We start from the raw sequence: 14,968 nt of genomic DNA, 5'->3' as shown, positions 1-14,968 counted from the left end.
AGGGCCCTTATACCCTTTACTTCCTGCAGCAGCCAAAGACCGAACACTTAAGCACCACCACCATACACTACCATCAACGTGCTACGTACTGTGTGCTTTAAGGAAAACGGGGTTCCTAGGCAAATACTTCCTTACTCCTATAGGCGGGAGTGAGTAATTAGAGATGAGCTATTATAATATCTTAAGTTACCCGCGCGCACCCCCGCCAAACCATTCCCGCCGGCCGCTTTTACAAGCGCGCACCACACAAATCGTACAACTTCTCTCCCACGCAGCAATCATATACAACAACCATATACTAACACAACTCCTCTTATTTCATTCCATAAAACACATACATTTATTTATTATTCAACACTAATACGTGCGCACACTTGCACATTTGGAACTCACTAATATTCAACGTAAAGTACAGCATCATTAATTCCATATAGTAACTATCTTCGCAACCCACAAATAGTTACAACTTAAAGCTACAAACATTTATCAAAATAGTGTTCGTAAAAAATAAATAAATAAATAAAATCAGTTATGCCAACTTCACTGCAATCGTACGTAAGTGTTGCCAACTTACTCAAATCACTGAATTCTAAAACAATCTTTAAACCTTTCCGGACCGAATTATTGTACAGAACAAAATGTAAAAATCACGACTTGTGCTGCCTCAACAGGCATGAAAGAAAACTAAAATGATGCCAATTGTATAATTTGATCTAAATTAAGCAAGAAATAATACATTTTAAACTAGTGATGCCGTTAAGCTGGTCGGGGTTAAGGAAATATTTGATTCGTACGATATTTTCTTTAAATTTCTTTAATTTTCCTGACAAACTTCTCGCCAGACTACTTGACAAACAATCTAAATGTAAACTACATAACAAAAGACTCTTATACCTAGCTGTTACTGCGACCTATTTGGTCATACGGCATCGAAGTATGTGGGGATCGACTAAACCGTTCCAATAGGAAACAACGTGGCCGATTTATTGGCCCGGAAAAGGCTCTGCGGGACACTTCATTGGCCCGCAGAGCCCTATTTTGGGGTCTCCAAGTGTCTTAAAGACTGCGGCCATTAAATTATGGGTGCAGAGAGTAGGTCTCAGGAGTGGTGGCTTGCCATCACACAGGGCAGAAACAGGCGAAGGAGTTCATTAAGGGCTATTCGCCAAAGCTGACTGCAGATTTAATCCGTTAAGGCCGCCTGGGGCTATAAGGATAATTGTAGGCCTATTAACCAGAGCCACTGAAGGCTCAGAAAACACACATGCATCGCATGGGCCTGATGGGTGATAGCCTTTGTAGGTTCTATCAAGAGGAGGAGGAGGAAACGGGCACTGCACGTGTTGTAGCTGGACTAAGGATGTTACTTCTCGGGGAGGAAAAACCAAGGCCTGTGAGCTTTACCCAAGAGTCGCTCTCCAGAATTAAGAGTCTGATTAAACGGACAGGTCTGGAGGGTGTGCTTTAGAGTGAGGGGAGCCACAATAGATCCAAAGGGGTCGCAGTGGCGTAGGCCTTAAAGGCCGCCCTCTTAGAATCTTCTCTTAAACGTTTCAATTCTTTACGCATTCAGACTTTACAATCAAAAATACTACGAAAACTTCTTAACGTTCCATTCTACATTTCTAACCTCACCATTCATAATGATCTCAACATCCCTTTCATTAACGACCTTACTAAAACTCGTTTCTTAAAATTTCCATTCCTTTACAGCAGCTCATCCTAATCCTTTAATTGAACTCTTATCTTCTTCCACATTACCAGGGTAATCCTCCAAGGAGATTGAAGAGAAGATGGCCCCGCAACCTCATAACAGTATAGTGATCTGATCACGTTAATGGAGTGTCGCCACTGGAGTGCCTTCTCCAATCTTCATTGAAGACATTATATTATATCACATTTGCTTGTTGCAACAACCGTTGCAACAAGCAAATTTATACAAAATTAAAACAAAAATTTTCCTGACAACCATAACACGAAACCATAATAACAACCTAGTCAATCTAAGAGAAAGCTAAATTCTAAAACAGCAGATCTAATGACGTCATACAGCCTTGATAAAGACTTGAGAGAATATGTAAACATTGGAAAACACGTGTGTGTGTGTGTGTGTGAATAAATAATTACTATTAAAAATATTACTGAAAAACTCATCCATCCGGTGGTCATATCGCGAAGACGATGTATGTATAACAAAGCCAGTTATAGCGGGGCTATCTCAGTTGGGAATCTGTGAAACAGGTGTCTGTATATTGAAACAGATGTTCTTGGTGGAAACCCGTTTTCTTAAGCCTCATCCGCTGGATTGTGTGCGGGAGAGAGAGAGAGAGATTTGAGATCTGTTGGGTCCCCCGCCCCCTCCCAAACAGTAAAATGATCTCTGGGTTTTAATTGTCGAGTATACGAGGGTCGTTTGAAAAGTCCGTGCAAAGTCAGAGAGATGGCACCACTGGCGCGTATCGAGGTTATGTTTAGTTAGTAGCATCTCTTGGAAGAACACCCACCAAGTTTCAGCCAGATCGGTCTATTTCTTTGTGTTTGGCATTCGTTTGAATCGAGGAAGTCGAGTGATTTTCAAAAAAGGGACGAAAAAGAATTTCGTGTATTGATTAAACACTACTTTATGAAAGGCAAAACTCCTCAGGAGACTAAAGAGAAGCTTGATAAACATTATGGTGACTCTGCACCTTCGATTAGAACAGTTTATAAGTGGTTTCAAAATTTTCGGAGTGGCCATATGGGCACAAGTGACGCTGAACGTTCTGGACGCCCTGTTGAGGTTACTACTCCAGAAATCATTGATAAAATCCATGATATGGTGATGGATGACAGAAGAGTGAAGGTGCGTGAGATGGCTAGTGCTGTGGGCATCTCGAATGAACGGGTACATAATATTTTGCATCAACATTTGGACATGACAAAGCTATCCGCAAGATGGGTGCCGCGATTGCTCACGCTTGACCATAAACGAAGTGTTGCAAGGACGGTTTGCAGCTGTTCCAGAAGAATCCGCAGGACTTTAAGCGTCGTTTCGTCACTGTGGATGAAACATGGATACATCACTACACTCCTGAGACCAAAGAACAATCTAAACAATGGGTTACCAAGGGGGAATCTGCGCCAAAAAAGGCGAAGACCGTTCCTTCGGCCGGAAAGATTATGGCGACTGTCTTTTGGGATTCGCAAGGAATAATCCTCATCGACTATCTGGAAAAGGGTAAAACTATTACAGGTGCATATTATTCATCGTTATTGGACCGTTTGAAAACCGAGCTGTAAGAAAAACGCCCACGATTGGCCCACAAAAAAGTCCTTTTCCATCACGACAACGCACCAGCTCACACCTCAGCAGTTGTGGTCGCAAAATTAATGGAAATAGGGTTCCAACTCGTTTCACATCCCCCCTATTCTTCAGACTTGGCTCCCTCAGACTACTATTTGTTCCCCAATATGAAGAAATGGCTGGCGGGAAAAAGATTTTATTCAAACGAGGAGGTGATTGCAGAAACGAATGGCTATTTTTCAGACTTGGACAAATCCTATTATTCGGAAGGGATCAACAAACTAGAGCAGCGTTGGACGAAGTGTATAAGCCTAAAAGGAGACTATGTTGAAAAATAAAAAAGGTTTACCCCAAAAAATTAAGTAGTTTTTATTTTTGCACGGATTTTTCAAACGACCCTCGTATAAGAGAGAATTTATTGTTTTCCTATTTTACTTTCACGAATTAAGACCACTTGCTTCCTGTTGCGAAAGTGCACGATTTAGGAGGCACGCGAGAAAAAAAATAATTACGAATTAGTATGTATGTACATCTGCCTTTCTTAAAATTTAAATGATTTCAAAAAATTAGACTCGTCCACAATACTTCCTTTTTTTAACGTCACTAATGGAGGATAATAAATAAAAATTATAATACAAAACAAAAAACATTAAAAAAAAAAAAGGCAAAATATAATATATATATAAGATCGGCCACTTTCTCTAATACACACTAAATAATGGAACAGTACCATTAAAATGAACGCACAAACCAAAAAAAAAGTGATGACGAAATTAAAAGATACTACCAACTATGGCACAATAAATATCCCTCTCAAAAACTCGGGGAACTTCTAACGGACTTTCACTAATGTATGCGCATATAAATGGGGAAACTATGTATAATTTTTTTTTTTTTTTTTTCATAAATACGACAATACTGGTGTTAATAATAACTAAGTTAATTTAGTTTTTTCGAGTAATTCGAATTTCGGAAATTTAACACGACGATTGGAAGCAAATACTTCCTATAAATACGAGGGACACTATTTATATTTTGAGCCTAATAATAAAAAAAAACAGTAATTTGTCATTGAAAATGACTTTATTGTTTTTCAAAATATTCTCCTTTATGATCTATACACTGCTGCATGCGTTCGAACCACTTTGTCAAAGCATTTTTTTCCATTCCGCTTGAGACACCTCCAAAACATTGTTTTGAATGCATCAACGGCTTCTTCTGCCGACGAAAATCGTTGTCCACGTAATTTATTCTTGACGTTCGGAAACAAAAAGAAACCATTTGCTGCCAAATCCGGACTGTACGGCGGATGACTCATTAATTCGATTTTTTGAGTGCTCAAATTGTTACGACGAGATGTGTGACAGCTGGCATTGTCTTGATGAAGAATGATCCGACGGCGCTTGTTTGTTTTCCTTATTTCATCGAAGACTTCCGGCGAACAAATGGTTGTGTACCATTTAGAATTGACCGTTCTACGTTCCTCTAAAGGCACTTTTCCGAAAAAACAGGCGACCATTAGTTTCGAAGTGCTTCGAGCGCGAACAACTTTTGTTGGATTTGGTTCATCTTGAAACACCCATACAGTCGACTGCTGTTTAGTTTCCGGCTCATACGCATATATCTAGGATTCGCCACCTGTTACAATCTTATACACGTCTGTTTTGAAGCACCGCCATTGTATTTTTTAAGCATTTGTTTGCACCAATCGACACGAGCATCTTTTTTGAGATTTTGTCAGATTATGTAGGATCCAACGAGAACAAAACTTTTTCACGGCTAAATGATCACGCAATATTTTTTTATATACTGGTGGAACTAATGCCTAAGGTTGCCTCAATCTCACAGTATGTCACATGACGATCTTGCATTATTAGTTTTTGCACAGCATCAATGTTTTCTGACACAACAACTGATTTTGGGACGACTTTCGTCGGTGAGCCAACGACGACCACGATTGAATTCCGTTATACCAGCGTTTCACAGTGGCAAAGGATGGGGAGCTTTTTCGCCAAAAGTGGAAGTAAGTTGATCGACAGGCACTCCTGTCTTGATAATCCACGTCGAAAGTCGTAATAAATCTCAGTGCACGAAAATGTTCACGAATTAATTCCATTTTTTCGCTGAGACACAATTTCCAAGTGACTGTAAACAACACAAATCGCGCTCAAATAACAAAACGTTCTGAAGATGGTTTTGGTCAAAAATGTCAAACTTTCAAGTGGGAACGTCAGATAGCCACCTGACAACACTCAGTATTGCCAAGGCTCAAAATATAAGTAGTGCCCCACGTAACTAAGTTAACTTTTCTTTTTTTTTCGAGGAACTCGAATATTTCAGAAATTTGACCCGACGATTGGAAGCAGATACTTCCTCTAAATATATGTAATAAATTAGGTTCTTTAATTGGAGAGACCCGACAGAATCTTTAATAGTCCAAATTTCCTTGAAAAAGAGAGGAAATGAATACGTAAATTCAACAGGGATCTGAGACCCATACATCTTTTAAATGGCTGAATGCATCAAAAACCCACACACTTATACGGGGGGGGGGGTGTTTCAGCAAAGTACATGGCGTAGGACCTGCAAAGGACTGTTTGTTGATGTGTACGTACAGCATGACCAAGCTGAACATGGGGTTTAGCGAACCCACGAACACGTAGAGTTCAAACACATCTTGCCCTCCTTCCTCCTCCACTATGCACACTTCTCTTTGTCAACTTCACGGCTGGCTACAGTCCGTCAATAAGAAGAGGAGCCCCACAATAGAGCTAAATTTGGCCCATATATGCATTTACGCCCACCCCCCACTCTACCCTCAAAAAAAATTCTAACATCGAGTGTGTAAGAATTACATTTTACATCAATCGATGTTACAACGCTGCGATCAATTGTCTACACAATCATACCTGGAACGCCCTTTAAATCTCTCTCCCCCATCATCGGGGGGGGGGCGTTTTTATTCCCTCCATATGGCGGACCAGACCTAGCTTGGTCGTAACTAATTTACAGTCAGATTAGTAACGGCTGAACTGATGATATTAATTCATAGAAAGGGTGATGAAACTGGTTCTCATAGTTAAACATAGGCTAAGAATTAAAAAAAAAAAAAAAACAAAATCGATTCAGCATATCTATACTGCCAATCGATCAGTCAATTTGGCTCCAAATTTAGGATTCCAGTTTATTCTGTAACCACTTCCCTTAGAATAGTCTCGATACATACAATTGGAATTATCAGAGGAGTACTTTGGAAGTCTCAAGAGACCTCTTCAAAACGTGTATTTCCGGTGAAAACACAACATTACAAATTGTGTATGATCCTAATACTTCCGGCTACCAGAGAGCATGTTCAGTTTAATTAGGTTGCCCCCTCCCACCCCAAAAAAGGTTCTAGAATGGGGCACATCCTAGTAGGATACAGGTAGGGTGCTTAAAGTTGCATTGAACGTTCGTTCTCCTAGATAGGGTTTTCTATCTATGTGTATTCCTGTTGGAACTGGCAAGTATATGTGACAGCATGATAGTTAAGAGAAGGTCAATCGCCAAAAGGTCTCCGTCGTCTTCTTCGGGGAATTAAGTGTGATGAGGCAGAGACAATCTGTAAGTGGTGCCTTTCTCTCTCCACAGAGAAGTCCCTCTGGACTTCCTCTGTCCAGCTACAAACCTACTCTTCCAACTCTTCTTCTTCTTCTTCTTCCAACAGACCCAAGGGAGGAGGAGCACCCTGACCATTCTTGTCTCAAGCACATGAACACACACACACACACACACCCAGAAGAAAGTGCTCTAACGATTTCTCACCCATTTCCTGATAGTTCTGCTACCCATCTATCTTTCTTGCCGTCCCTACCACCCAGGAACATACACACCACTCTTAACCTCTTCCTTTTACTCCTCCACCAACATACTCCTACCGCTTATTTTACTTCCTTTCTCTTGTTTCTTCTTCTAATTCCTAAGAGCTCCATTTTCAATTGTTAATCTAATTGCCATTGCTTTTATATTTTATTCATAAAAATGTTTAGGACTCCACGACTTTCTCATGTAATTAAAAAAATTTATCAAAATTTTAAATTAGTATTAAAAAGGCAATTAACTACTACTTCATCACGAATTTACCCTGTAATAAAACGATAATGTTCAAGGAGAAAACCTTAGTTGAAACCTTCCCTTCAACCTCAAAATTCCCTGCGAAACAGTTAAAAGTGCATGCTACGTATTTTACGTTCAACGATCAAATGAAGCCTGTTAAAAGAAAATAGTTTTTTTATTCATAGTGCAGGATAATAAGTTGATTTGATTCAGTCTTGGAAATTGTTTGGTTGTAAGTCATTTAATTAAAAAAAATCACTCAACAAAAACTAGGTAAAACTGGTCACGACTCCAAAGGCAGAAAACAATTGATGTATTAAACACAAACAATAAAGCGAACATACAGAAAAACATATTCAGGTAAAAAAAATAATTAAATGAAAGATAACAATAATAATAATAATAACAAGAGGAAAAAATTAGTCAAAAATAAGGACTCGTGATAACGGCAGGTGTGGAGTGAAGTACCTACACACTGGCCACGGCAGTAATCTTTAAAAAAGTAGGAAGTGATTTTTAAACATTCTTTATTAAGTAAAACCTGTTTTTTGAACAGGGGAGTAGCACCTGCTCTCCCACCACACGACCAGGGCGACACACGCACAGCCTATAACCACCACCAATACACTTTGGATATGGATATAATGTCGACCCAGTCTTGTTGTAGCTACAGCTACCCATATGCTTCTTTTCAACTTACCAAAAAAGGTAAAGAAGAAAAAAAGGAAAATCGTTGGGGGCAATTTTAAAGAAAAACTAAGGTGAATATTCCATCAGTCAGTAGAACATCACTCCCTTTACAGGCATTTTCTTCAAAGTCAGTATTTTTAGAAAAAAAAAAATGTATCCCTAAGTAATAATCCATTAGATGAAAGATTAACCACATAGACTTTTCCTGACAAATATAACAAATAGTAGCTGAAGACTTGTGAAGTTGGGGGAAAAATCCCTTTGGAAGTGGTAGTACATCCAATTTGGCTAATTTTATCCATAATATAAGCAAAATATTGTAAATTGAAACCAATATCTAAACAGCATCTTTCTAGCTAATTTTTCTTTAAAAAAAAAAACACTGATAATGTTGTAAAAGAAAGTAATTAATCCAAGAAAAAGAATAAAAATCCTGAAAAAGGTAAGTGAACAGGTGGAAAAGTAGAATAAAGATGTCTATATAAGAATAAAAAAAAGTACTCACCATGCCATTGTCCATATTTCCATAAGGCGACTGGAATCCCGTTTTTTCTGTAAAATCAAAATTAAGACAAGTTAATTGTATAAGAAAAATAGAAGAAAACAATACAATAAAAATAGTATAACTGTATATATTGATAAAAACAAATTATATGAACAAATTTCAAGCAATCTGGAAGTGATTTGAAGAAGTAAAATGATTTTTGAAAAAGATAACATAGTTTTTTTTTCAATAACAAGTAGAATTCGATTAAATAATAAACTTACCATCACATAATACTTTTCTTTTTTTTTTTTTTAATTATTAAGCTTCAAAAACTAGAAAAATTAAAATTAAACAGACGATGTAGAAATTCCATTTAAACGAAAATGCCAAAAGAAAAATGGCAGTGGGACACAAATCGAACAGTGTTGATGTGCTGCCACGCTCAGAAAAAAAAAAATAATAATATAATATAAAGTTGGTAACAATGAAAAAAAAGAAAACCATTTGGCTTAAAATGTTTACATTCAAGTGTAGGTTAGGTTATAACCTGATATATTTGTAGCAAACATTTTATTCCAGTGTTAATTGGTTAAGAAGGTCGTTGTATTGATTTTTTTTTTCTTTTTTGCCCAGCTTTCGACTTAGGGATACTGTTGGTCTTGAGAGAGAGATCACTAGTCGAAAAGTATGGGAAAGAATACAAATAACTGTATTTTAGACATTTTTCGAGAATGGTCTGAAATAAACCTAAATCGATACATCCCATCTTAATAGATATTTAATTAAAATTAATATTAATGAAGTTTCAAGAAATATGTTGGAAACAAAAAAAAATAATTTAGGGTAAGTTTGATATTGTTTTAATGCATCGTTAACCTGTAAACTTTTTGTTTTCATTAAAAACCAAATCATTCTCTCCAGTGAACTTCTATAAATTTGTATTTGTGATTTCTTGTTTTACTTAAACTATGGATTTGGATTTTACTATTATGAGTTACAAGAAAGCTTTTTTTTAAAATTGTAAGTAGAATTCTTTATACCAAAATTTTGTTGATAAATGAAAACAATGTCTGATTTAGAAATGACAGAATCTGTGCACAAATCAGTTGAAATAATGTAGTTTTTCGGTGAGGCAATTTTGATCAAAAACATTTGATCCGCAAGGTGCAGCTTTTTTTTAAAAAAAATAATCACATTTGTAATGTAAAAAAAGAAACCTTCAAAGGAACTCAAAAGTCTAAAAAAAATGTATAATATAAACTATAAATACATTGACGAATCAATAAAATTGACAATAAGAATACAAAGTAACAATTGAAGTCAATAATTCAGATTATATATAGAGTGGTAGGGTTGATTCAGTCACAGGCAAAGCTAGAGAAGTAAAGGGCTGATGACAATTATCTGCTTTACAGCCAATGGCTGGCTGTTACCAGTGAAGAAGTGAAGAGAGAGGAGGAGAGTAGAAATAGAGGTATAGATGGATGGATGATGGAGCACAAGAGGTGTATTTGTTGGTGTGCTGTGAATCATGAACTTAGTTTCCAACAGGATGATGTTGACGATGTGGAGGCAGATTATATATATATTGGGGGAGAGCAGCACTAGGAAGGCTGATAGAGAGCATGGTGGAGCGTAGGACGGCACAGTACCAAAGTATTAAGACGGCTCAAGTGGAAAATAGGCATCAGAATGTCAGGATAGGGAAACCGGAGGGCAAATACCTCGCTTTCCATCCCTCTCTGTGAGTGAGCCTGGGTCTTAGCGAGCAGCATACTTCTCCGTGCCCTCTGTACACTCCTTCCTCACACTTATCTCCACCTATACCATAACTAATTTATCCTCAAGTATCAATAAAAAAATAAAGCAAAAAAATAAATTCAATTAAAAAATAAAAACCTTAATTCCTTCATGAGTTTCAGAGAGATAGATTAAAAAATTGTACTTTTTTTATCATTAACACAATTATATGCAGCGAATAAAACACGTAGTACAGCAAGGTGATCAAGCTGAAAAGCACAATCCGTCAGCGTAAGAATGTGATGGTGCAGTGGCTGCCAAAGCAAAAGTGCCATTTCTCAGCAATGATTGGTTAACATGGTACTCCATAGCAGCAGCAGCAGCACCTTGGTAAGCTGATTTCACATCCCTAATACAATACACACGGTGGTAGGTCCGATGTCTTCCATAAATGTACGGATAGAATTCCCTATTCGGTGCATGTCTGACGGGAAAAGCTAGGTGACCTAACCTCCAGAAGTAGAAGATCAATAAAACTGCACAAGATCGGGCTAGCTCGTATTTACAATTATGTGTTAATGCAAACAACACGAATCAGCTTGTACCGCAAGATGTGAGAAGCGATCTTAAAAGATGAAAGTTGTTCGTACGCTGTGAGATTCACCAACGGCCAAAATGGACCACAGATGGACAAATGATAACAGAAAATTATAATGGAAAAGCTGAATTGAAAAATCACAAAAGCAAAGGTATCGGATTTCCTAAACTTGTACAGCAGATATTTACATTTTTATTGTTGGGACACTGATAGATTCATTCGAAAAAGCAGAGGAAAATAATTGCCTATTTCAGAGGATTGCTTTCAAAACACAGATTTAACCAGCTACCAGGTAAAATATGTTTTACATTTTTACAAATTAGTGGGTTAAATTTTTAATTTAATTATTGGGAATTATTTAAATATTGTATTTTATTGAATAAGAGTGGCTTCATGGTTCAAAGTACGTTCAAACAGGCCATTAAACATAAATAACATTGGGTTAAAAGAAGAGGAGCTCTAAGAAAAGGAAATGCAGACAAATCTGTCGATATTATCCAAAAGCAGTAACAACTTGTTCAACTTTAATCTAGATACAATCAATTAAATAAATTTTTTAAGTGAAAATCTATGCTTTAGGGTTAGTAGATTAAGCCCTTCTTCAGCGGTCTTGGGTTCCCAACCTAACAGTAACTTCAGCCTAAAAAACTGTGTCATTTTAGACGCCTTCAACATAAGAGATTTTAGGAAGGAACTTCTTGTAAGAAATATTATGCAACCTAAATGAAAATTAAATTCAGTAAACAAACCTATTGAACAAAGCCTTAAGGAGTGAGTAAAACAGATTTAAAGATTAGAAAAAAATTACAAGTACACAATTCTATGCAATGATAGATAAAATCAACCAGCATTTTAGGTTTGAAATTTATCAAGCTAAATAAATGAGTCTGTATAAACCAGTCACAAACATTTTCAGTGAATACTTTGAAGTTTAAAACCACATTAAGACCAAAAAGAAAAGTTCAAGTAAAATTAGTAGGTGAAGCTGTATGAAGCAACACTTTTAAAAGACTGAAAATAAGAATTCTCATTTTTTTCGTAGCACACATCATCTCCAGCGCATTACCGCTTCTTCAAAACGTTTCATCCACTCGTGTATTCAATAGTTAGCTTTGATGGTCTATTTCAAGTCTTGAAAGACGTCTAAAACCTTACGTTTTCTACAAAAGCAGTTTGAATATCATAATTATTTGTTTACTTTTTCTACTGCACAACCAAATAACTGCAAAACACTAATTACTTTCTCAATAGATAGTTTTTTAACCTGCAATAAGAATACTAGTTAAGGAGTTACAGAAATATTTTAAATCTATTATTTGAATCGGCCTCACTCTACAGAATTGAGATTAAACAACAAATTTTTGCAATAAATGTAAATTAACTCTGGGACAGTCCAGTTGATTCTTCTAAGCACTACATCACGTATTTACAGTTTAAAAATTATAGAATACTCTGAAAATCAACAAGATGATTTCTCTCCAAAGAGGCTGAGATATGCAAATTATTGATCGTTGATTTCAATTAATATGGATATCATTAACAATATACTAATACACATTAAGAAATATGTCAAGCTTGAAATACACTGGCATAAAAAGTTTGTATTTCGGCCACTGGGAATAATCATCAAGAATAATTGCAAAAGAAGAGTCATGCCAAAAAAAGACTAACTTGTCAAGAATAAGCCACTATTCCAAATCAATAAGATGATCAATACTATACGCAGAGACCAAAAAAAAGTCACATAACTTAGAACAAATAGAAACCCATATTATCTAAACTTCCAATTTAGTTCATTTCTTTAATCAATGTTATAGAAAAATCTGAAATATTAAGCACCTCCACCGTTACTTTGAAAAATATGAATTCTAATCGTTTTGATGAACTCAAAATCAAAAGAGGTTTCATCTAAATAATGATTTTAATTAATATGGGAAAGACTGCTATTATAATAGATTATGCTTTTATCCCATTCTGACAGAGACTTCTTCTTAGGGTTAATTTTGGAATGTATCATTTTTTCCAACTATCCAAGAAATAAAACGTTCGACTTTTTTTGCGGGCAATTTTAAACTACTGGCAACTATTAACCCAGATCTCCATAAAAAGTAGTAACTCACATTTTCAGTCTTCATTTAAAACATAAAAACAATCATCAAGTTTCAAATCTTAAAACAAAAACAGTCCTATCACCAAATGGTTCTAGAAAAATCCTTCAAATTATACTTAAGGATAGCTCCATCCTGAGGAGGAACATTTAAAAAAAAAAGGGAAAAATTAAACTATAAACAAGGTAATTCTTAGCTAAAAATAACTTTGAAGCCATTGAAAATATGTAATAAAATTGTTAGTTACTACAGACTGAATGTGAACTCTAGAAATTCGAAACTATTCTCGATGAAAAATGTTTGCGAGAAGATACAAGAAAAGCCTTATTGAATAAGTAGTTTTTCCATTAATGGAGAATTGGGAGAAATTAAAAGTAAATCATTAAATTTCCTTGCAGTTGCATACATAATTTTAGCATAATGTTCGATAGTTTTACTTAAAATAACTACTCAAGGGGAAACAATTAATAAATAAAACACTGAATTACAGTCTAGATAAGTTTTTTAAGGAGGCGTTTAACAAATAGATAAATGTAAAAGAATTACCCAGAGAAGGATAAAGCTTTTTGAGTGTTGCTTCTTGTTTGGAAGAAATTATTTCTACTTAAATGAATCATGATAGAGATTATAGCTTTATTGAGCTACCTTAAATGAATCCGATTAGAGCAAAAGAGAGTCATCTATTTACATATCTGAAAAAAGAAGCTACATATCAACTGAAAGAGCCATGTGTTAGATAAGAGTTCTAAAAATATGGTACAAACACTTTTAGCTGTTATTACACGGAGAAAAAAAGAACAACTCTACTATATAACTTTACATAGTTATTAAATAAATAAGATCAATGGAGAAAAAAAGGCTATTGGGATAAATCGCGTTAAATAAAATTAAAACTTTTAATGAACACTTATCATGCTTTTAAAACCAGATTAGATAAAATTATAACTTAATTTCACCTAAAATAAAATAGGGAATGAAAAAAAAAAGTGTACATTTCAAAATTATAAAACAATGGACGAAGATCTTAATATTAGTGGTGTTTAATATTATAATTATCTTATACGATGTTTTTTTTTTATAAATTTCTCAGCTAAATATCAATTTAAAGAAATAAATATAAGCTGGTGATAAATTTTATTCACTGAAATGAAAGAAATTGAAGAATGTAAGACTTGAAAACCGAGACCAAGATTCTGCATCTGTTTCAATAATGATCTCTAAACTGGTGAAAAATAGGAATTTCATGATTTCTAAATTATTTAAAAAATTGGATAGTATAAAAAAGTTTTAAAACAAACCAATCTAAAGAGCTTAGCTCACTATTTTCTAAACCATACTGGATCAAAACATACCATATACAAATGCATAAACATGACCCATATAATAACCTGAACGGTGTATCAATTCAGTCAAAAAAAAACCTTACGCTAATATTATTAAACTCCTACTGATGTAGAACAATAAAATATCAAAACATGTAGGAAAAAATTGTAGCTGCGATGAAATTATTAACTTGTAGAAGAGTGTGTGATGCTACAAGTCTTACACACACACTTTAAAAATAAGGTAAACCAAACTCAGAGCTATGAATCAGATGATGGTCATATTAAAACAATAGCACATAATCACAGAATTTTTTTTAAAAAAATGGCACTTCCATTTATTAAAATTTTTTAACACTTTCTAAACTCACCAGGTTGTTTGTTTGCAATTTTGTTAAAACAGTTTTGAAACACTTCATAAAGATGCATAGGCTCATCATCACTTGTCGCCATTTTGGCTTACACTTACACACACCAAAGCTAGTACGGACTGATGAAAACTTCCCAACTCTTGTTAGTATGTTTCTTTGTCACCGTGGGCAGCACCGTGTACATTCAGTATTTTAAATTTTTGAAGCTTTAGTTAATACTTTTATGTAATTAAAAATTTTGAAAATTATTTCTATCAGAAAACGCCCACTCAAT

The 14,968-nt window shown here is 35.3% G+C and overlaps 1 protein-coding gene across 4 annotated transcripts in view; it reads right to left on the bottom strand.

Annotated features, from left to right (window-relative positions):
* da (transcription factor daughterless) overlaps positions 1 to 14,889 on the bottom strand; it is a 126,041-nt gene extending 111,152 nt beyond the window's left edge. Inside the window, exons 1-2 of one of the 4 annotated variants that reach the window (XM_074116198.1) lie at positions 14,695 to 14,889; positions 8,574 to 8,620 (exon numbers count right to left, since the gene is read on the bottom strand). In XM_074116198.1, coding sequence (XP_073972299.1) covers positions 8,574 to 8,620; positions 14,695 to 14,776 — 129 coding nt within the window. In that variant the 5' untranslated portion in view covers positions 14,777 to 14,889. Of the gene's footprint in view, positions 1 to 8,573; positions 8,621 to 8,836; positions 8,942 to 14,694 lie in introns of those variants that run through there. The other 3 variants (XM_074116197.1, XM_074116196.1, XM_074116199.1) reach the window with 3 other exon arrangements.
* Between the last annotated feature and the right edge of the window lie 79 nt (positions 14,890 to 14,968).

The sequence above is a fragment of the Rhodnius prolixus genome, unplaced genomic scaffold (assembly GCF_049639745.1).
Source record: "Rhodnius prolixus isolate KJV_2025 unplaced genomic scaffold, Rpr scaffold_13, whole genome shotgun sequence".
Classification (NCBI taxonomy): domain Eukaryota; kingdom Metazoa; phylum Arthropoda; class Insecta; order Hemiptera; family Reduviidae; genus Rhodnius; species Rhodnius prolixus.
This window is presented reverse-complemented; position numbering and strand designations above follow the sequence as displayed.